Source organism: Pezoporus occidentalis, unplaced genomic scaffold, assembly GCF_034315485.1.
Source record: "Pezoporus occidentalis ecotype Australia unplaced genomic scaffold, CSIRO_AGI_Poc_V1 ctg148, whole genome shotgun sequence".
NCBI classification, from domain to species: Eukaryota; Metazoa; Chordata; class Aves; order Psittaciformes; family Psittacidae; genus Pezoporus; species Pezoporus occidentalis.
Window position 1 is genome coordinate 2,071,596 of NW_026913295.1, and position 24,476 is coordinate 2,096,071.

Below are 24,476 nucleotides of genomic sequence, written 5' to 3' on the forward strand. Positions count from 1 at the left end.
ATTTGCTGTGCCTTTTTAGCCCAGATACCTGCTTGGGTTTCGCTCTGTTGCTGGCCAGCTCTTCAAGCTGAGATCTTCCTAAGTCTAAAACAGGCATTTATCCTATTTCTTTGAGTTTCATACTGGGACTTGTCTAGCCACCAGCTCCTCCAACCCTGACATCTTACGGTAGAGAGTTGTCTTAAAAATCAGAATGATTTTCATGTCACATATGTGACTTCAGTGTCTGTCCTGTGGTACCACTCTCCTTTAGGCATGAGTTTTGACTTTACAGTTGTAAAATGAAGCAGGCATTTTCTAACACTCCTGATCTTTCTGGTTCTTTGTATCATCTACTTGCATTGTCAAACAGGCAGGAAAAACAACGTATAAAACATGTCAAGGTGATAAATATTTCTTAGATGGAGGGAAAAATAAAAGCTATTTCAGAGAGAACAGGTGGGCAGACAAAATAAGATAATTCAGCTTTTTCTCTACCGCTTCACTTTACGTTGGTTGAAAGGTCTATGACATGTTCGTGCAGGCAGACTGGACAGTGCCTAGAAGCCCATCAATAGGAAAATCATGTAGTTTGTGGCTTTCATTTGTCACTGGTGGAACTTTGAACAGATGCAGTCATCATCACTTGACTCATCACTTTGACTAATGCTGTCAAATGCTCTAATTTAGCAACTGCTTTATCTCCTTAATACATGTAAGACTCACATGTATTCAATCAAATCAGCATTCAGTGTAACAGGAGCATTTGGATCCCCAGGATTTTATTTCTTAGCTGGGAATTGGAGTTCCGTCAGCGTGACTTCACCTGCTGATCGAGGTAAATGTGCATATTCTGTTTGTCTAAATACAACTTTTCTGATCTCATACTTGGTACACACAACGCTGCTGTGTTCTGTGTATCTGTTCTCCTGTGATTCATGGGGCAAACTGTAATTTATTGTCCCACCTCCTCATATGTCTTTCACAAGACATTACTGCCAAACAGCACTGTCTTATATCCTTAATCTCTCCTGCCACATGATTTCTGGCCATGCCCTTATCTCTGCTTTCTGTCTTAACAGCTAAGCTGGTACAGTTTTCTGACAGGAATGAAGAATGGGATGGTGACTGCAGGCAGTGCTTCACCAGGCAGATACATACACAGCTTTGTAAAAGGTTCTGCCTAGAGCAATCGATAGCGCAGTCCTGGGGGATGCCACTTTCAGTCCCAGCTGCAGACAGACGGCAGAGAGCCTCAGCAGCATTTTCTCTCAGTTTTCTCTCTTTAGTCTTCTCCATCACCGCATTCAGTAGTAGTTACTGGTGTGAAGGGACAAGAAAAGTTGCCAAACCTTTCTGTACGGGGCAGAGCAGAGGGGATCACTGCATCCGCTTTAATAGCCCTGATGCCAGCAACAGCAACGCTGTGCAATATATTTGGGAGACAGGAGATGACAAGTTTGTTGATCAGAAGTTTCATGCTGGAATTTGGTATTCCTGTGAAGAAATTATAAATGAAGAAGGTGAGTAAACCCCTGTAAATTTACTTTAGAAAGTCATCTAGGTTCTTCCTACTTATTTGGTGTCAACTTCCTCGGCTGCAATGCCATGCATGTATTTTAAAGGAAAAAGTATCCTTTAACTTTTTTTTCCCTAGGAAGGGAGATCTTAAAGGGTACTATCTAGTCAATTCCTAAAAATTCCCCATAAATCCTGAAAAAAACTTTAAGGTGACAGGTTTATTTTTATTATTAGTATTAGTATTAGTATTAAATTATTATTACTATTAAGTTACTATTATTATTACTAAGTAAGTTAAATTACCTATTAAGGACAGTGTTTTATTTTCCTGATGTTTTTAGCCCCTTAGGCAAAAATAAACATATTTGCCTCAAACAACTGCTGATGATTCCCTATGGCAATGTCAGAAAGCACAATGTGATTTGTTTATTTTTAGAGTCATTTGAGCAATTAAATCTGTGAGATCTAAGCTATTTCATTAATTCAGCACAGCTGTTTCCTGCCTTTCATAAAGCAAAACAGGATTATTTTCACCCTGCTAAAGCCTAATCTAGAGACTTACTAATCATGAGTGGTAGCATCACTTTGTGTATGTAAATGTCAGTAGAATGAAATGAGCTTGCCTTTAAAGACAGCTTCTAGTTATTTCTTGATCTTTGTATAAAAGAATTGCTTAGCTCCTTCAACAAATAGGACATTTATTGTAAATCAGCACTAAGTTTTCCCCCTTATGTTCTGACAAGTTTACAAATGACAACTAGATCATCCAGAAATCAAAGCAGCTTTCACATGTGATATAAAATGCATATATTTTCACAACACCTGTCCTTAAAGTCCAGTTCCACCACAAAGTCTTGTAAGCTGTGCAATTTTAAGGGGGTAAATGTCAAAGATCAGAGCAAAATACATGTGCAAAAGACATCTTTCAGGTGGTGATGGCTGTGGTTGTTTCATTTGTGCATGAGCTAGTGCAGTTCTTGTTTTCCAACTTAGTGGCTGAAAAAAAAACACCCCGTATTTTCAGAGCAGAGCAGAATTAATTCCAAGAGCTTTGTTCACAGCATCTGTGGGGGGATCAGGAGGTCACATGGGTTTGGAAATCAAAGCTTACAGGAATAAATTGTAATCAAGCTTAGAAGAAATTTGCGTGAGCAGCTGCTTTGTCGCTGCAAGGAGAGGACTTCAAATGAGTTGCTAGATTTCCCATTCTGGCTTTCACAGCTACAACCTTTTGGAAGTCAATGTCTCCCATTGTCTCCCATTCTATGTCTCCCAGATTCTGGTCCTGCCTTGAAAAAGTTCTGGAAGGATTATCCAGCTAAGTGTCAAGAACAGATTGATGTACCAGGGACTCTGCATACAAATATACATCAGAAATCATTTCTCCTCATCTTTTCAATTTGTGCTTTTATGACAGGTTTAGCATTTTCTGCTTCCTATGAATCTGTTTCTTTAAGTTATTACAGAATACAAAATCATCCTAAATTTTATTTTAATTTTTTTTTTTTTTAGGTGAGAAATGTAGAAGCTTCATCAGTCTGACTCCAGCTTCTGATCGAGGTAGATATGAATAATTTGTGTAAATAAAACCTTCTTGATCACATTAACCAACACCAATATTCTGTATTTTGATATCAAGAATGCTTGCTTTAATCGCACAGGTTTTTGTCCTTTATTTACTTTGTCAACTCCAAAATTAAGTCCACATGACTTGAAATATTAATCTGTGTCTTTTGAAGCCACTCCATTGGAATAGGTATGTTCTTTTAAATTACTTTAAATGTCACTACTGGAAGTCAAGATTTGTAAGTTCTTGGCCCCTCTTTCCTCATACTTCCATATTCAGTCATTAAATCTGTGGCTTGCACCATGCAGCCTGCAGAGGGACAGGCAGTGTGTCAACAAGGGCAGGCAATATGCAATTTCAGCCCCTTGAGGAAGAAGGCTCAGTATCTGAAGTCTCGTCCTCCCTGCCACTGTTGCAGATTCTCACACTTACTTGACTTAGAAAGGTTTGGGAAAGTTATTGGCCAGCTCTTGCTACTATCTGGACACAAGACCTCCTGCTCCTGACTGTGAGACATTAGCGTGCTGACAGTAAAACAGCAGGCTGAGAAGTTAATCATGAGCAGATTAACTTCTTGTGTAAGACATCATTAACAGAAATCCACAAAGAGACCGGTTAGCAGGTAAGCAGAGAAATGAAGCTCAGTGAAACATGGAGAGTGTCTGGGTTCATGAAGGCTTCTCTGCAAAAAATCAAGATCCTCTTTGGTGGAAAATTAATCCTATGGGGATGATTTTAGTTAATGACTAGACCCTCAGGTCTAGGACTGTGTGCATGGCCTTGCAGTCTGTTAGCTGGGTAACATGGTCTTCTGGTTTGGTACACTTCAGTCTGGACTCAGCAACTGTGTCAACAACAAGTAAGTAACTGGATAGTAGTTCTTTTTATATTAACTTTGATTCATGGTAATGTTAGGGTAGCTACTGAGTGTAAAACCATGCTGCTCCACTTTGTACTTTAAGCTTCTTAAGAGAATAACAGAAGCATGCAAGTACTCTACCACTAAATGGCCAAATCAGTAGAGGGAATTGCAATTTAGGGTGCCCACTGACCTCCAAGTTTTCCTATAAATGTTATAATAGCATCCTCACAGGATTTGAGCTTTTGTTTAACGTTGTGTAAACAATATAACTGAAGAAGAAAGAAATGGTGAAAATACTAAATGACTGCTTAGAATATCATTGGTATTTATTGGGTTTTGCAGGAGTTTTATGGCTGTCTATTGTCACAGAGCTTCTGTACATCATTTTGCTTCTGACTGGAGTCATTCTTATGTCAGTAGAAATGTGCTACTACAGCACTGTCATTGATGGGCTAAAGATCAACGCCTTCTCTGCAGTAGTCACCGTATTAGCAGGTACAGTTAAAGATCTCAACTTCCTATATCTAGGAAATGTAACATTGACAGACTTCCAGCTGAAAATTAATAACAGTGTTCAAAACTCTTACAACACGTATGGAGACAGATACAGTGCAAGAGGCAGCAAAATGTTATGGAAAATATTATTTTCAATTAACTATTTCTTACTATGATTATTTTTATATGTTATTTTTATAGCTTTTATTATTTTAATTATTTTCTTTTCATAAGTTTTAATTTCATTGTCAGGTTGGTTGTCAAAGGTAAAAAAGTAGCATACTCTTCCAAATAACTTGTTGGGGGTATTTTATTTACAACATGCTAAGTATAAAATTAGCAATAGCCAAATTAAAATAGCACTTTTAAGAAGGAATAAAATGCAATTGGGTGTTAGTAGAGAGTCACCATTAAAATTGTCTTTCATTTTCTACATATTACTTCCTAAACCAGTGCTATTTAATCATAGGGTCCTGGGCACATTCAGTTTGGAAGAAACTTCAGAGGGTCCCTAGTCCAACCTGGGGGATTCTGTGTTTACTGTGTGTTGAGCAGGAGGAGGTTGGACCAGAGATCTCTGAAGCTGTCTTACAGCCTGAAGTACTCTGTGATTTGTTCTATATTATAGAATTGTTGCTGAGGAATGTTGCAGTAAAAACTAAAAATTACATGTATTATGAGCAATGTTTCATAGGGTTATTAATTTTAGAGCCAGAAGCAATCATGGAGCTCATGGAGCAATCAGTTTGGAGACCAAAGTGATTTACACTTGGTGCAAGCTTATCTTTTAGAATGGCATCTAATTGTAAGTCAGACATCTGGCAGATGGTAAAGAGTTAATATTAAGACTGGTTTTGTCATTCTCTTAATAGCCAGTTGACAGTCAAACTCCTTTTTCCAAACAGTTTATTAAGAAATGTGCTATCATGGTTCCTGCTAACTCCTGAATGCTGTGTTTCACAGCATGAAGCCTCTTGTTTCTGTGCTATGTAAAAGGGTTCTCCCCATTGCCTGTTGATAGTGTTTCAGGCAACATTAGTATTCCAGGGAAAACCATTTCCCAGCTATTATTGGAGCCAGATCAGTGTCAGCCCTGACTTGTTATGCCCGAGGACGTGTCCTAGACTAAGAGATTCTGTGCACTAGCGTATGAACAAACTTGCTTCATGAACACTTAACAAATTGAGTCTTGTGAGTTTGGGATGAGACCATCTGTTCTGAGAAGCTAATGTGTTTCAGGCAGTGGGATAGTTGATTCTGCAAGGATATTTATGGATTTGTAAATGAAGCTGAAATCAAAACAAAATAGATGTTCATGGGGAAGGTCACTACTGGAAGATAAAATGCAAAGGGAAAACAGATGATGATACCCTTAGGATTAGGCAGCAACCTAGTAATGATTTTGAAAAATAAATTATTAAATATAAGTCCCTTTCATAATCTTTTTTTCAGCGCTTACAATGCTTTTTAATGGCCTTTAAGTGTTCACCTTTTCATTTACCTACAAAACTTTGATAAAGCACAGGGAAATGGAATATGACTGCATGCCTGTGAAAACTCTCTCCACTGAGCAATAAGAAACTGTGAAGTGTATAAGGTGCAAGGCGACTGAGCAGTACTTGCTTGTAATGGCTGATCTCTGCTGAGGATTGAATTATTAAGACGTTTTCAGAGGATGAGAGCAAATCAACCTATTGCCTTTTAAAATCCATGGGCTGCACATCCCCTTGCTCCCCCTGATTACTCTGAGTACAGAGTAACTGTCAAGATAGTGTATTAGTGATTGTATTGGCAAATACATGGCACATTAATACACTTAAATTATGCATTTTTGAGTGATTTATAGAGTTCAGGCACTTCATAAAATATTCTTCAGGAGCTCAAGGGGCAAGTGCAAAAAGCTGACAAAGAAGAATGTCCTTAATTTACCTTTTCTAATGTTCTTATTATATTTTGTAGGTCTTCTGGGCATGGTTGCTCATATGATGTACACAACTGTATTTCAAATGACTGTAAATCTTGGTCCTGAAGACTGGAGACCTCACACATGGGATTATGGCTGGTCCTATTGGTACCTATTGGTTTATATTTGGTTCTTCCATTACATTTCAGTCACTTCATCTTATGTCCAAGGAATGTGTACCTAATTTATAAGGAATGGGTCTACCTTATTTCACTCCTTGGGAGGCAGTTACCAAGCAGCTGGTTTTCTCCAAATTCAGTTGTCTTAGATTATTACATAGGATGCATAAGATTGTGAATTTTGAATTTGCCATCCTTTAGTATGGAGAACTCCAACTGCTCTGCACAAAGCAGAGGTCCTTCTCCATACACATTGGATCCAGTACCCTCATGTCCCAGAACAGCTGCCTCGCATAAGGTGTTTAAAACTCTTCCAGCTTTAACCACTTAGGCTGAGATTTTCCTTATCAGATACACGTTTCAGGTTGTTGCATCTGGACCATTTCAGACAAGATGACTCATTTTTTTTAACTGTCCTAGGTAAAATTGCATTATTTTGGCTCTGTAAATAATTGCAACACATTTTCTGGGGAGATCTAGTGACTTTATTAGAAGAGGGCTGTTTAGAGGATTTTTGCTATCGAGATACTTCAAAAATCCATCAAATCTGATCAATAGCAAGCATTTGAATGTTCACATCCTGGAAACTGCTGCTATTTCTCCAACTGTGACTAAGAAGAAGAATAGGACCAGTTGAAAAAAGTCAATCAGGACCAATATTTTGGGTCAGTATAAAAGAGCTCAGGCTGATTGTCTCCTTCATACTTCTCTGACAGCTGAGATTGTCACTCATTCTTACTGCTCTTTCTACTTTTATTGTCCCATTATTGAACAAGAGCTTATAGCTGCACGCAGTCTTGAGGGTGCAGACTTGCTAGGGATTTTTGCAATTAAATAGGTGTTTCTTTCATCTTTTGTACTGTTACTTTTTAACTTCCTAATAACTCATATCTCATTGGAAGGTCACAGTACATTGATCTGTGCCTTTCCAGAAGCCTGTTTCCTACGCAGCAGCAGTTTGAAGGTATTGTTACCTGTGTATAGAAATGGAGATGTTTCTCTAGTGCTTTCAGATGGATGAAGGATGGGCCTGGTCAAACTGGAGATTGGCCAGATCGTGACAAATGGTGTAACACACTTCATATGGGATATTCCATGCAGTAAAAAGAAAACCCATAATCCAGCTGAGCTTCTGTTGGTATTTCTCTTATGCAGATGAACGACTGGTTGCTATAGCTTGCTTCCTTGTTGAGTTGACCTGTTTGATTTCCCTTTTTGTCATTTGTCTGTGGGCAGAATTCAGATTGAATGCTCTCCTTCTTGAAGCTGAATTTCCATGTCAGCCAAAGTGCTCTTTATTTTATGAATCTCTCAGTAACAAGATTTTGCTCACTTCCTTCCTCTGTTCTCTGTAGTCAGATGGAGAATTCCCCATTTTTTCCAAATTGTTTATGGAAAACCAAAATTTCAGGCAAAAAACTTTGAAGAACCACACTGATGTGCTTCCTGTATTGACAAAGGAAACCATTTATTTCTGACCTTTGTTTTTTTTCTCTTATAAAGCAGTATTGATCTACAAGAGAATCTGCTCATAAGAGATTAATTTCTTTCAGTCTTTGCTAAGAGGCCTTTATAGAAGCTTTCTTGAAATCAGTTCCTTGCCCTTACGTCAGAGTCCTTCAAAGGGCTTCAACAGGTGGATTAGGAAAAGCACCTTCATAGTTTGTCTGCTAATGCTACTGTACTTTAATTATTTAGCCAAAAATGCCTCCAACATGAGTCAGGACTGCTGCAGACCTTCTGCTTTTATCTCATTGCCAGGGCTGAATTTTCAATTCTTCTCTACCATGGCTGGCATAAACCCCAGGTTACATACCACCATAGGTAGGCATGCTGTCCCATTCTTGCTCCATTCACAAAAGGAGGGAAATCTGTCTGCGTCTGGTGATTTGCTCCTACTTTTACAGCTTTTTAAAAGAGCTCTTTTGTGGCTCCCCAGATTTAAGAGTTAGTCAGGGTGTAGTCTGACTGATTTTAGGAGCAAAGATTGCATAAACTGCTCCTCTTCTTCCTACTTCTATGTGCCCTTCACATCTACATGCTATGCTCTACCACCCTCAAATTCTTGAAAAGCATACGATTTCCTGATCACCTTGGAAAACAATCCTGGCTAAAAATATGTATTTTAAAACCTAAATGTGTTTGTTGAACTACAGCAGGGATGTGGAAACAAACAGCTCCGAGGGATAAGAGAGATAAGCAGGAGTGTCTTACACTGATCTCTCCACCAAAGCAAACGATTCATTAGGTAATCATGACCTTACCATGTTGAGAAAGCCTCCAATGAGCAAATTCCTCCACAGTGAACTCCAATACATTCCACTGTGGCCATATTTTTACATGCTACTTTTACAGTTCCATCATGCATTGTCCACTCAGTAGTTCAAGTCAACTTTGGTTCTTTATGCTGTTTTCTTATGGTTTTACTTTTAACATTTAGAAGTTGATGGCCTTTTCTTTCTGCTTAGTCATGACCTATGTTTTCTCAGGAATGTAATTCAGTGCTTTAAGCCTGCTTTAGTGAGCTACTTCATTGTGCATTCTCTTTTCTTTTTAACCCTTTTGGATAACTGGCACATATACATCTCAGTGGTACATCACCTGTGAGATTCATAGTCTCAATAACTACACCTTTTAATTTTTTATGCATCCTCTTTTTTTAATAGTTCCTTTTTCTGATATTAAACTCTGAGTAAACAGAAATTTGAGGTAGGATTTTATTAAACAGGAATGTTAAATGTGAATATGTAGATGTCAAAATGTAAGTTAGGTATGTAAATGGTCTTTCTTCTCCCACACCATGCTCCTCTTTCCCTAATACACCCCAATACAAGCACATGTATGCAGTATTTTCACAAATAAAATGGAAGGACATGGATATGAAAACATTCTGCTAATTTCTGATAAACCTTTTTGTTTATAGCCTCGCATGGGCTTCCTTCGCTTGCTGTATGGCTGCAGCTGTCACCACTATTAACAAATACACAAAAACTATTTTGGAATTCAAGCACAAAAGAAAAACGTTGGGAAGGAGTTTAAAGATTAAATACAAGTTTCCTGATCATACATCTCCAGAGAAAGCTTGCAATGTGTATGTGAACTCGTTTCACAACCGTACGGAGGACCCTGCACGTCCAATAAAAGGCTTGCGGCACCTGGCCACTATTTCAGTTCTGTAAATTTGAACTGTACCTCAAGGCATCCTATAAATCATAATGTCAGATCAAAATGAAACAGTATTAATAAAAATGTATACTTGTGTAGTGTTAGTTATCTTTATTTTTTAATAAATAAATCCTATTTCCATGAGTGTTTCAAGGAAGTCCTAGTACTGGAAAAGTACGTTCAGGTGTCTCAGTTCCAAAAAGACAGTGATACAGGCCCTCCAATGTTCTGATTTGTAATCACTCTCTAGTGCTAATATAAAGTATGTGAGCTTGTTAGAATTTCAGAGGAGTTTCCACCCTCATTCTTTATTGAAAAGACTGCAAAGCTCCCATCCCAATCCGTGCTATCCTAAGCTGTATGTCAGATAAATCACCTGTTTCTTTCCACTGGTTAAGAAGGGCACTGGGAGGTTAGCTCTGGATAGGCTGTATTTAGGACCCATGTCTGAAATTAGACAAGAGACTCCTCAGTTCTAAGACTTTCCAGTCTTAGCATTTTTTAAATTCTTCCTTACTTCAAGGGCCTTTGTGGCCAGCAATGTAAAGGATCTTGGCCAACACCAGGATACAACTGATTTCACCACAAGAACCCTTAAATTTAACACAGGGGAGCTGCAGCACACATTAACAGAAAATTGTGTGCCACCATGCACAGAGACCAACTCAGAGAAGTTTCTCACCTTGTGGATGTCCAGTCCCTGGCAGTGTTCAAGGCCAGGTTGAATGGGGCTTGGAGCAAGCTGCTCTAGTGGAAGGTGTCCCTGCCTGTGGCAGGGGAGTTGGAACTGGATGAGCTTTCAGATGCCTCCCCATCTAAACCATTCTATGATTCTATGCTACTTTCAGACATGTGAGAAGTTTAGAAAAATTAAAAGGGCTGTAGTTGAGTATCTTGCTCCTATGACTTCTACAACTAAATCTGCAGGCCTGGTTTCATCCTCATTTATGAAAGTTAGTATTATTAAGGAATTTACATGGCTTAAAATATAGATAAGTGAGGCTAACAGAAAATATCTCTTAATGAACTAATCTCATAATATTCTTATTGTCATAGAATTTGTTATATGCAACATCTATACCCAGGTATTCAGACAGTGAGGCAGAGATGGACAAAAGAAATAGAAAATTTATGATTAAATAATAGATTCTCCTGGAGGGAAAAATACTACTTCAGAAATACCAGTGGAGAAGCCTTGTTCTTAATATGAGAAAAAAACCCACAAAATTATAGAAAAGTGTGACCCATTTAAAAGGTCACCTAATCCTTCTTTTTCTCTAGGCAGGATAAACTAAAGCTGCATTGCTTTTTTACAGATGTTTCATTAATCTCTTCTTTAAAGCTTTCAAATACAAGCATTCCAAAATTTCTGTGGCATTTATCCTTCGTGCTTAACTATTCTTAGCAGAAAATTCTTTCCCTGTAATTCTCCTCTGCATTAACATTAGCACATTGTCTTTCTACGGCAGAAATGGAGAACAGTTTAGTTCTATCCTCTAGGAAGTACATTTTAGGTATTTGAAACCTGTTTAGATATAACTTTCTTCTATTTTCTATATTAAAATACATCTATCCTTTAAAAAATTCTCAAGAATTTGATCATAGGTGTGCTTTAACCTTTTTACCCTCACTGCTTTTCACTGTGGTTTCTTGAACTGTTCCACATTTTAAAAGTGAAATATTCAAAATCACTGAAGAATTTCTGCTGATATCTGGAAAGTGCAAAATGGAGCAGATGGATTATTCAGCTTATTTCAACACACAATCCATTTGCTTTTAGAACCAAGCAAGGCAATATTGATTCATGTTTAGTTGTGATGTCCTGTGATTCTCTGATCTTTTTCTGATTAAATTCCCCAGTTATTCCATATTTTGTTTCTGTGGAGCTGTGAAGGGCTTGACTCTTGCAGAGGTTCAGACACAAGTATAAATGAGACCACAGCAAAAGCCCTTTTTTTTTCTGAGGGAGCAGAGTTCTGTTGAGGAGCAAGTAGATTTTGGACAAAGTGGATGTTTGACTTCACAGTTAAGGTATAGTCATTCAAACAATAAAAGCCCAGTGCTACAACAGCAAATAGATGGAGCTCCAGCAGGTACTACTTTCCTGAGGTAGATGCGTGCATGTTTCTTGAAGCCAGAGCAATTGAATTAGAGATACATGAACAGGTTAACGTCCCTGCAAGGTGATAACCATGTATTTTCTTCCACTGGGAATTCCTATCATGTTTGGTGAGTCTTACTGATAGAAAGAGGTAGAAAATTGCAGTTGCTGTGGAAATCTATATGAGCAATGGGGCTTATTGTAGCAACAAATGCAGTTTGGCTGCATGCTTCTTGGGTAGGTATTTCTTTTGTAGGTATTCTGCAAACAACGCATTTTGATAGTGCCTGCAAAAAAGTAGGTGATCGTGATGTCTGTGAGAACTGATGGCACAAGAAAGGCCAGGGTAAGGTTTGCGAAACAGAATCTATGCTCTTAGAGTAAAACTAACAATCAAGACACCCTTATATTATCTTTATATATATTCTGGTTCACCTCATAGGATGAGACAAAAAGGGGTAAGTGCTCAGCATGAACTTGGAAAATGGGATAGGGAGGAAAAGCCTAGAATGACTATGAGAGACAACTGTGGGAATATGTGAAGTTCACACAGTTCACATGAGTAATGGCCATGCTTATGTTGGATGTGATGATTAAGGACCACATGTGGCAGAGTGGACAAGGGAACTCAATGCTCAACAGCAGTCAGAAAAATTCCTCAGGACCAGGATTTGCATAAGACATGCAAAAGAAGGAAGGAAGTGAAAACCCCAGGAAGCATCTGTATGCCTGTCTGTGAATGCAGACTGTCTATCTTTCTTAAATGCTGCATTCAGCAGTGGCCTGTCCATCTAAAAATTAATAATAATTTAAAAAAGATATACCAGGAAAAGATATAAAGAAGAACAGGAAGAATAATTCAGACTTCTCAACAACAGAGACTAAAGAGATATCAAGGCTCTCCTACCTGGAAAACAGGTAACTGCATGGAAAGTATGATGAGCATGGATGACTGAGAGTCAGTGAATTGAGTGCCATTATTTTTGTCTCCCACAGTAAAAGAAGTAGGAGATACCAGAGAATATTATCTGATGACCAGTTTAAAGCAAACATAAGGAAGTCTTTATATATATATATATATATATATAGGATTAATTCCTCAGGGATAGAACGCTTTGAATAGGAATTTGAAAAAAAAAATAGGAAAAATTGGTTGCTTAACAAGATGCAGAGACTGATTTTGTTTCAAACTGTGTAGCAGATGATCAGAACCTGGGAGAGTGTAATACAGGGAGCGTCTCCATATTATTGACCCATTCTAATAATTCACTTTTTAAGAAGCATGCACTCCAGGGTCCTGTTGCGGATGGGATATTGAACTAGGTAAGCTCTTATTTGGGCTCACCATTTGCATATCCTGCAAGTATTTCCAAAGAGTACATCTGAGGAGCACTCTGATCCAGTCTCTGACCCGATTTTCCACTGATTTTTACTCCTCAGTGTCCCACATCTCCCTTCTTCCCCATCCCTTTGTTCCTGTAAATTCTCATCAGTCTTAGCACTTGCAGACTGTTCTGATAAGTGGCGGCAGGTCCCCAGAATTTGATCTGCCAATTTAGATTGGGAATCACTCTCTTGTAACAGCTGTAGAATTCCTAGTAGAGTTTTTCCTATACTGTTGTAATGCAAACATGATATCTTGACATATTCACTGAATCCAGAATAATAGAAGTCTCACAGATGAATATGTGTCAGTGGTAGTGAATCACTGAGACATTGACTGGTTCATGTTTAATAAAGCCTCCTGCTTTATTCTACCTATAGTGAGAAGCAGAAATCATTGACATAAACTCTTTGCTATAAACACTGACAGAAACATAAACTTCTTTTAGGTCAAAAGCAGGGAAAACCCTTGAATAAAATCAGTTTTCCTCTTCTGTCTTCTGCTTTTCCCTAATCCCGGAGGCAACAATGGCAAAAAACAGCTCAGGAAAGAAGGTGCGAATGTAAACTGCTGCTCTGGGGATAGGGTTGGCCATAAGTACCTCCTGCTTCTTACTGCTCACAGTGCGCAAGACTTCCTCTGCCACCTCCACCGGGTGCACACCGTATGCCACCTTTCTGAAAAAGACTGTAAATCAAAGAGAGAGGAGTGGGAGCTACAGCAGACAGTCAGGCACATCTGAAGGAATGGTGGTGAAAAGATACGCAGCTAGTGAAACAGTCAAATTAGTTACACTCCTAGGCACTTTTTATCCCTTACCCATTCCCTTTCCCTCGTCAGCATGTCCCTAAGATCTTTTTACAGTTTTAAAGTAAAATCCTCATAGTGCCTGAAAGAAAGAACCACTTGAGTTGGGTGGAACTCTCCCTTGGGACCTTTCGTGCTCTGCTCTATCTCCACTCCTCATGCCCTGGTGTATTTATTTTCTCACACAAAGATGTCTTTTTCTGTGTCCTTCTCTTTTCACTAGGCTCATCCCATCTCTCCAGTCTCTCTTTTCTTTTACTCCCTAGCCTGTTCAGTTTTCCCAGGGCAGTGGTGGAGCTACCATCCCTGAAAGTGTTCAAAACTGTGTAGATGAGGCTCTTAGTGACATGAGTTAGTGGTTACCTTGGAAGTGCTAAGATAAAGTTTGGACTTCATGATCTTAAAGGTCTTTTCCAACCTAGTTGATACTATGATTCCATGATCCTTTCTGTCATTTCCATTCTTCTTTTATGTTCCTTCCCCCTGCGAAAAGCCTCCATACTGCTGTATGGACCTCAGCTGCTGTCTCTCTTAATGCATCAGCACTTACATTTCCAAATAGATGCCTCCCAGTTGCCAGGCGCTGGTTGGCGATGGTATGAACAGATGAAGGTTGGATTCACAGTGCTGACAGATATATCAAACTCTTCCATTTCAGCTCTAAGACAATCAAAAAAGCCTACAGCAGCATGCTTGGAAGCCGCATCTAAGAAAAAGAAAAAACCACCACATATATGTGTTTGGATATAGGAATGCATGGATATAGCTATATAAAACCATAAGCCCTGCAGCTGCAGTCTAAGACAATTTTAATATTAATGTTAAAGTAATTGAATGTTAGGAGTTTTTTTAACTACTCTTAGTGCCTTTTGATTGAGAATGGTATTAAAGAAGGGTGATAGTATGTGAACCTTGACCAAAAACCAGAACTATGTGTTGAGTGCAGCAGAGCTGCAAAGCACTCGTCCACCCCGTATTTGACTTGGCTTGCAGTGAAAATCATCCTGTGCATAACAGGATCTAAAAAATGGCGTGTGGGCTCCAGAAATGGAAAGAAGCTTCTCCATTCATTTGCTTTCACATTCCTTGCTCTGGCAGCTTCATTTCATGACACACAGATACAGGTAGAGACATGGTATCTTGGTGACCTCTTCTCCCACTGATGATCTTATACACATACAATGTATCTTGACACAAGCGGCTTTTTCCTTGATGAAAACCATTTCAGATGTCCCACCAATGTGTTGTTTCTTCCCTAAGCCTTTTTCATTGTTCTTATACTTATTTTGAGATGGGGGACCACAGTTGCACACGATGTTAAAGATGTGGGCACTGCATAGATTGATACAAAGGCATAAAGAAAGGATTTTTTTTCTCTGCTGCTTTCCTCACAGTTTATGTCACTGTATATTGCTTTCATGGAACTGTAAGTCACAATCCTGATGTCTTGCAGACCTCTTAATTCTGAGCCTATCATCCACTTTGACCTCCTGTCACAGTTAAAAATGCCTGTTTACATCTTCTATTTCTGTCCCCTAACTTTGCATTTTATTAATGCAAAGACCTTTCATCATCATTCAGGACAGCTTAGTTCTATTAGGAGATTCAGATGAAAGACCTCTACAATCTTCTCAAAAGCCAAGTGCAATACAATTACTATATCTCCTTTGGAACTCCCACATATAAATCTATTAAGCACAGGAGACTTCCTTTACAAAGCAGTAGCTACTATCTGCCAGTGTGTTATATTTACACACTACTTCATTATGGTTTCTACTAATACACCCAGTACAGCTGTTAGACTTTCAAGTTTGCTATATCTTGAATGTCCCCTAAAAGATCATAAAAAAACCCTTGCTGTCACATTTATTATTCTCTTGTCCTCAAGTACCTTAGGCAGTCATTATACTTTAAAGATAGCATTTTACTATTTCGTCTTGAGTTCCACTTCTTTGATTTTTTTCAGCCAAATATTTTATTAATAGTTTACTGAATTTGGATACAAGTTAGAACTTTAAATAACTTTTAATTATCAGCGCCCTGGAATACTCACAATTTATGCATTAGGTTGTACATTTTTGCTACGTATAACTTACAAGCTGCACGAAACGGTATTCCTATTTTTCCTTGGATACTATTAATTAGAACTATTTGGCCAGTTCTTCTTGAGATCATGTTGGGAAGAATGGCTGGGAAAAAAAAAAAAAAAAATTAATAAAAGAAAGAGCTGTGTAAGTAAAAGCAGTCAATGCAACTGGTGAAAAAAGTGACATCTGAAGTGTAGAAAGCACAGCTTTGATGAACTTTGTCTCAATACCACAATCAAAAACACCACAAAATCCAGTAGCTGGAATTTGAGTTTCTTCTAGACTTCACTTGGGTTGCACAGGCAGATTTGGGTCCAGTATTATCAGATTCAATTGTTATTCTGTCTCTGTCCCTGCAACAGCTTTGAAAACAATTGGATTTTAAGCTTAAAGTGACAACAGCAAAACAGGAAGAAAAACTAAAATACCTTTGGTTAATGTTATAGGTCCAAAATAGTTGGCATCCATTATCTTTTTATCGAGTTCCAAGGAAATGCTCTGCACTGCTCCTTTGACCTTCATACTTGCGTTGTTGATCAGTATATCCACACAGCCATAGCAATTCACGATTTCTTTAGCTACATCTCGAATGCAGTTTATATCTGTTATATCCAGAAGTATGAGCTTTGGTGCATATGTCTAATAAAGAAAAGATTTACTGAAAGAATACCTCTTACATAAAAACCTACTTCCATTTACTTTTCTTGCAAATTCATTTACCTTGTTATCTAAAGAAAGGGGTCTTACCATTCTCACAAAACCTTTGATTTGTTCTTTTAAAACACTCTATAAAGAAGGTAGTTCAGCAATGGGAATTCATAGACTCTGAAATGGAGATGAAGCAGAACATGATGGGAAGGGAAAGCTAGACTTGACCCTTTTGAGTTTTGTCTCTCTTGTAATCAGTGGAGACAGATAATAGACAAAGAGGGTGAGTCCTATCAATCCAAGTTCGGGTTTATCTGTAAGCAGTCCTCTGGAGAACTTTGCTGACCACAGAGTTTAGGGTTTAGTGCTTAGTCAGGCAATTTACATATACATGTGGGGCAGTTGGAAGGCACTATATTAGTGTGATGATCTAACGCAGATCCCTTAGTCCTACTTCATATTTTTTTCCTAGTTGAGCCTGTGCAGGCTAACATGAGCACACTACTTTTATAGTTATTTATGCAGATGAATGAAGACCACAGAAAAAAAAAAAAGAAGAAAAAGAAAAATAAAAAAAGGAAATAAACCCCCCAAAAACCCCAAAAGGCCAAAAGCAGATATTTGCTCGCCTGGCTGTAGAATTAGTGTGATGCCTTCAGGAACACCTGTGCCCTGAAAGCTATCTGTTGGTCATAGAAGGAAAGCTTTTCCATAAGCATCAAAGAAACACCTTCCAAAGATCTGGCAACAGGGAGAACATTGCATGTGTACTTGCATGGTGACCCAGACAGAGGTAATGAGGAAAGGACACTCATTCATATGCTCCTATGCTTTTCTAGCTGAGACTTCTCCCAGAGTGGAGAAACTCAAAATTTACTCAGTCTTTAGACCCATTTCCCACTCTTCAACCACTCTAATTATGTGAAAAATGGGTAACAGTTCTGTGATTAAAGAAACACTTTGGATCCCCTTCATCTAAATTAACACACAAATTCCTCTGCCTAGCATTTCTGCTTGGGTGAGTTGTTCAAAATGCAGGACCACTCAGTTGCTTTAAAGTAATTGCCTTGAATTAGCTCAAGAAACCGGGAATTCAGAGTTACACTTTTGGCATCATGCTCTGAAAACCTTCAGAGGTTTCTCTTTCGCCCTCTGGACTGTGTTGGATGTGTTACCTGGGTGACCAAAATCACCATTAACAGTGAATGATGTTTTATGTACCTTGTTTTACTGGATTTAAAAGAATTTTGTGTACCTGAACCAGATGTTTACATCAAGTTGTGAATTTTCAAAGCAGTTAGGAAATACTTACCACACTAGGGTCTGCCACATTAATTAAAGCATCATACAAGGCTTCTAACTTTTCCCATGTCCTGCCACACAACACAAGCCTTGCTCCTCCAGTGTGAAACACCCGAGAACATTCTAGGAGAGAAATATGCTCAGAAGAAACAATAACATTCACAACAATTTGATTTTGTTTATCTTGCCTGAAACAGGATGCTGGTTTTGCTAATGATGTTAAATCTACACTTTAAAATGCATTCATTTTGAAGGAATAAATATACATGAGAAAAAAAGAAAGCATTAAATGGCAATAATGTGTGAGTAATAAATTAACATTTGATGGCTTGGCTTCACAAACGAACATTTGGGAAGGGCTTTACCCACGCTTACTAGAAGTGCGATAATGACTAAAAGGGCAATATAGGATAGGCAAATCCGGTTGGAAGAAAGGCTGCTTGGTCATTCAGGATGTTTCCAAACAAGACTGCCATCTCCTGGGTCAATCTCGAGCGACCAATGTCCTGAACTGCCTGCATGCTGTAATGGTATAATGGACAATTAATGGTACAGCACAATGGTACTGCTTACTCATGGGCTTTAATAAATTTTTAATTAATAAAAGAACAATACGCCAGTTAATGGATGATGGTTTTGAGTAAGGAAAATCATTCTGATTATCTTTCTTCCTTAAGCCTCTCCACCTAGTGACACACTTGCTATAGAGAAAAATATATACATAAATATATGCCTAAGGTTGCTACAATACAAACTGCAAGGTTTTGCAAACCTTCATGTCTACTGCAGTATAAAGAAGAAACCAACCAACCCCAGTAAGTAATAAAACTAGCTTTGTATGCTACCTTCATGAAACTCATCTAAAACTCTGAGAAACAACAATGCAGAAAAACCACCCACTGGGCCACAGATGGAGCACCAATGAGAGAGGCATTTCTTCTAGATTCTCTTCCTTTCATAGGTAATCCATTCCAAAACCTCTATCTTCTGAGTTTTAGAACTTCCCAGTAGTCAGTAGAAATATCAGGGACCAGCTTGAGCTACCTCTTGTTCAGCTACATTCCCTGAAGTCTCCTTGAGAAGGCCACTGAGGTTTCTGGCTATGCTGGGCTGGCACGTTTTTTTCTCTGTATAGCCAGGGACATTGAGAGCTAGGGGTTCACCCCAGTTTAAACTAGGTCTCTGGGGAGGATTCTTCTCCCACTGTTACACAAGTGAACTATGATCATGATTTTCTGAAACTGAGGACTCACATAACAGGAGGAACTGGCCGTCAGTGTTACCCATCATCCCATCAAGAGGAGCTGGCAGTCAGTGTTACCCATCATCCCATCAAGAGGAGCTGGCAGTCAGTGTTACCCATCATCCCATCAAGAGGAGCTGGCAGTCAGTGTTACCCATCATCCCATCAAGAGGAACTGGCAGTCAGTGTTACCCACCATCCCATCAAGAGGAACTGGCAGTCAGTGTTACCCGCCATCCCATCAAGAGGAGCTGGCAGTCAGTGTTACCCACCATCCCATCAAGAGGAGCTGGCCGTCAGTGTTACCCATCATCCCATCAAGAGGAACTGGCCGTCAGTGTTACTCATCATCCCATCAAGAGGAGCTGGCAGTCAGTGTTACCCATCATCCCATCAAGAGGAACTGGCCGTCAGTGTTACCCATCATCCCATCAAGAGGAACTGGCCGTCAGTGTTACCCACCATCCCATCAAGAGGAGCTGGCAGTCAGTGTTACCCATCATCCCCACAAGAGGAACTGGCAGTCAGTGTTACCCATCATCCCCACAAGAGGAACTGGCAGTCAGTGTTACCCATCATCCCATCTCAGAACTGTCTAGAAGACTGCAGCCAGCTCATTAGTTTAGGTCTTCATAGGAGTATGTGATCAAGAAGATCCAGATTATGAAACACCAGGCTGGAGCATCTTGAGAGCTTGTGTCTGGTCTATTTTCTTCTCTAGGTGGTGCTGACAGAGAACACATTCCCCACTGTCTTGTCAGTTTGACCAAAAAAAGAGAATGGACACCTCCTGGCCATCTTTTGGAATTTATTGTCAGTTGTATCCCTCTGGCTGTTACAGGCTGCTACAGGGCGCACGTTCTAGCTCAGTTGAACCAAAACTGTATCTCTTAGTCAGGAATCTGTAACAGCTGTCCATACTCCTGAACAGGAAAAGTACACAATTGCTTGCCTTTTCTTTCTTGGAATAGATAATGTCTTGCAGATAGGCCTGAAGATACAACTGATGATTTGCCCACTGTGCCAAATATCTGATTTGGTGTGCAGCCAGATAACTAGTCGACAGTGGGTTATGTGTACTGGTAGGAGTGGAAATCAAGGGTTCTTTTTATTGTCATGATTTTTTTTCCTCATTAGGTCTTCCAAAAAGCTCTCAGCCTTGGAGTCCTCATATTTGGCCCATAAATCAGATCTATTTGACAGTTATATATTCAGCACGGGAACAGGGATATGGTCTTACAATTATTCTCATTACCTTTCCAGCCTGTTTGACTTGTCTTGGCTCCTATGGCCTTTGCTTAATGGGCAACAGTACAGCCCTGGTGCTATAGCTGTCTGTCCTCCAAAAAGTGTTTTCTTCAGATTTCAATACCCACAGACAAAGCCAGTTATGTTAATATGCCCATCTTGGATTTCTTAAGCGCTAATGTCAGACTCTTAATATCAGTATGGAAGCACTTCTGGATGCACTGTTTTATTTTTGGAAACCTGTGCAGCTGGAGACTTTTATTTATGTAATCTTTTTTCATAATTTACAGCAGTACTTTTATTTTCATTTTCTTTTTCTAGCATAGAAAGATATTTAATTTAAAGCCCAAAAGATTATTTGCCACTACAAGGACAACTATACCAGTATTTTTCCTATAAACATTAGCAGTTGGGGCAACCTAATGAATAAAAAGTGACTACTGTGGGAACAGCAATAAAAGGGAAAAAGGGAACCTAATTATGTTCTCTTCTAGAAGTATCCCAGACTTTTCTGAGTTATAGCCCTGAGATGAAATAGGAATCAGGTTTAAACAACCATAAACCATTGCAAGCATCTTGAATCAACATAGTTTTTGTTTTTCTCTTTTTTAACTTTAATAAATGTTGTCTTTAGTCTGGAAATTCTTGCATGTGGGTAAAGGAATTTGGCTGTTACCTAAGAGCTCAAATATGCAGCAGCTGGCCAGACAGCTGGTATTTTAAAGCTCTAGATGAATGGCCATCACATATACATGAGTGGACTGCACAGTAAATTCTACATGATTTGGAATCATTCAAGCCTGCAAATAACTTCTGAGCATCGCTGTATACTGGGATACCAGCAGTAGGTATGTTTAGGATAATAGAACAAAATTGCTTTGAGTTACCTCCTTTTTCATCTATGTGAAAAAGGGGATGGGGCAGGGGAAGTGATTGCCTTTGTAGCCTCATGAGACAGGCAGCAGCTAGTCACAAAACCAGCCAAAAAACAAAAAGATGAAGAAGGGTCAATAAAGAAACTGAACTCAGGAAAATCTTCCCAGGAGTCATGCAGCGCTGGAGAAATGTTCAGTAGATGTTCCTCATCCTTGGAGGCTTCCAAGGCTTGAAGCCACACACAGTCATGTCTAGCACTGGTGGTATTCCTGCTCCAAATAGGACTTTTGTCTAGAAACCTCCAAGCATCATATGATTGGATCATAGATCCAATCTCAGCTACAGAACTCTAAATCATGCCTCTTCAAACAAAATACTGACCTATAACCAACCAGAGAAAATGCATGCTAATATTATCTTCAACTGAAACTGAAGAGTGTCCCAGAAAATGAGCGACCAGGTGGAATGTGGAGGTCAGAGTTAGTTCACACCTTGTCCTAACAGGCTCTCATGAAGAGCACTCCTTGCCAGTATAGTGTGTGTTTCTGTTGCAAGTCTCTGTTCTGCTAAGAAATAATTCTGCAAAAGCATTCTCTTTCTCCGTATATTTTCTGCTTGGGTGTGCAAGATTTCCAACATAAAGTCTTTATTGAAAATGCCAAGATGTAGCCTCAAACTGTATTTTCTTATCAGGCACTTACATCTACTTCCTCTCAAGTGATGCCCAGTGCAGGACTGTAAATAAGCAGTACCTTTAACCTGGCAGCCCCGTGTAAGCAGGCAATATGAGCCAAGGAGAAGTATATCCTGAGTGGCTGACCAGCCAGGCAATCAGCCTATATAAATAGCTAAACTATCACGTACCCTCTCCTTCCATCCACTGAACCAACTATTACACATAGCCAGGCAACCCAGCTGGAGGGAAGAGGAATAACATGGGGATAGAGGGGCAGAGATATGCACAGGGACATGGAGTGTCCCTCACAAGGGGTGAGCACTGCTGTTTACAGGAAACAGGAAATAATGAAGTCTTTAAAGGGCTGAAAAGGAACATATAAAAAGTAAGGTGAAACCTGTTTATGCTGATTTGCAGCTACTCTGCAGTGACAGTCCATGTAATAAGATCTAGTAGTAGCAACATGCTAAAAATAACACTCATCATGTGCTTACAAAACCTCTCATTATATTGAATTGAATAAATAGAAATCTCTGCAGTTCCTGAAAGTTCACCAGCATTTCCTGTGGCTGAGACTTAAAAGGTACATTTAAATAACATAGGATTTATTTGGAAATGTATTTCTTAACTTCTGTTTCATTTAGGCAGTTATGAACATATAAAAGGTACCGAATGGACATTTTATCACCTAGAGGGTGGTTCTCTGGCTATCTCTAACACTGCAAAGAAATGAGACAACTCACCCTTGCCCAGTCCAGAGATGGCATCTGTGATCACCACCACCTTGTTTTGCACAGCTGACTTGGACAATAGCCACCGGACTGACTGGTAAATATAAATAATTCCACTGATCCCAAAAATCAGCAATGGTAGTGCAAGTATAGCAAAAATACCCATTTCTGCAGGAAACAGAAGACCATATGAGAGTAAAGGTAATATGCATTTATTATGTTTCGAATTATTCTTCCCTAAAAAAGAAATGTTTTCACCTCTAGAAAATTCAGTAATCATCATGCCAAAGGCTTGAAGCTTGTTTTCCAACCAATGGCTTGCTATTATTATTTAATAAACAGAGTAATATTATTTGTTTGCTTGTTTTCCTGTTCATTGCATGGTCTGAGCAAAACTGGATTCCTTTTAGTTAAAATTACTCTATGTTGGCAAAAAACATAATAAAACTTTAGCACAATTATTGCCTTGAAGCAAAACATAGACTAAAATATATTACTAGACAGAATATTTTAATTCTGATTACACATAATAGAAGTGTTTTCTGTTCTAAAAGATAGAGAAAACAGAATCACTTACTATGGCTATGAAGACTCCAGCTAGAGGTAAAGCATTCTTTTGTATTTTCCTAACTTTTTGTATTACAGGTTTAATTGAAGTCCTTTAGCAATTTTGTAGAGCATTGCATTCGTTGAGTCTGCTTGCCTGAATGAGAATGGCTCGTAAAGCCATGTGACAGAGATAACTTTAAAAGTAAATATAGCATCTACAGTGTGATTCACATGCCTGACCTATCTAGTCCAACAGGCTGGACAGTCATGTAAAAGCTCTCAGTACAGTATCAATTCAACTGTACACAGAAACGTCTATCCTTCCATACCACCTTCAGTTGCAGGTCATAGGACTGTCTCAGTTTCTTGTCACTGGCCTTAAACTTTACCCATAAACATTTGTATAAACTCGATGGTAACAATAGGTCTGCAAAGAAGTTGAAATAATCACTGTTCAGCAACATGAATAACACATGCATGAGTCAGGAAGAGGTCTTTGAGCAAGCTGGAACACAGACCAGGCTGGTGTAATGCAATGCTATTTGCCAGAGGCTGCTTTCCACTTTTGGCATCTGCAAAGCTGATGTGCCTCTTTCCCAGCAATTTCAGGACCGTATCAACTTTAGGTAAGTGATCTAACTGCTACATTTCCTGCAGGGAGACATTATCTGTTAACCTGACAATCACAGTTATGGGTTTCCTTTTGAGATTCTAGGGAAAAGAATGGTTTACCCATAAATCATTCCTGCTTTGCTGTTTAAAAAAATTGTATCATAGTCTTGAAATTGTAAGTTTTGACAACCAGATTCAGTACTTCTGTTCATGCTGTATAATTACTTATCTAAATTCTATGTTCTAATTTTCATTTCCAATGACAGAATGACAAGCCTACAAATGATAGAGGGTCATTGATATTGGAGTGTTCTACCAAGGCACAAAGACTTCATGGTTAGGTCTGCAGTTGTCAGGACAGTGTTAGCTTTCAGTGAGTGGGAAAGGATTGAAGGTCATTCAAGAGGGTATAGGAGGGGACTTTTAGACATATTTATAAACCTAACTTGCTCTAGAAGCTGACATTGGGAATCGAGATCAAGATGCATATTCCTGCCTGTGAAATTTGAAGTTGCCTGTCAAAGAGCCATTTAAGATTTCC

At 39.0% G+C, this 24,476-nt stretch overlaps 2 protein-coding genes across 2 annotated transcripts; one reads left to right on the forward strand and one right to left on the reverse strand.

Moving 5' to 3' along the window:
* Positions 1-875: 875 nt before the first annotated feature.
* On the forward strand, positions 876-9,765 carry GSG1L2 (GSG1 like 2). The gene is made up of 5 exons (XM_062610604.1): positions 876-1,502; positions 3,013-3,060; positions 4,272-4,424; positions 6,384-6,495; positions 9,430-9,765. The coding sequence occupies exons 1-5, from the start codon at positions 1,031-1,033 to the stop codon at positions 9,683-9,685; spliced, it is 1,041 nt and encodes a 346-aa protein (XP_062466588.1). The 5' UTR covers positions 876-1,030; the 3' UTR covers positions 9,686-9,765.
* Positions 9,766-13,496: 3,731 nt separating this feature from the next.
* Positions 13,497-23,508, reverse strand: DHRS7C (dehydrogenase/reductase 7C). The gene is made up of 7 exons (XM_062610605.1): positions 23,352-23,508; positions 22,787-22,942; positions 18,011-18,123; positions 16,479-16,689; positions 16,060-16,152; positions 14,514-14,669; positions 13,497-13,843 (listed from the first exon to the last, which is right to left on the reverse strand). The coding sequence occupies exons 2-7, from the start codon at positions 22,938-22,940 to the stop codon at positions 13,635-13,637; spliced, it is 936 nt and encodes a 311-aa protein (XP_062466589.1). The 5' UTR covers positions 22,941-22,942; positions 23,352-23,508; the 3' UTR covers positions 13,497-13,634.
* Positions 23,509-24,476: the final 968 nt, after the last annotated feature.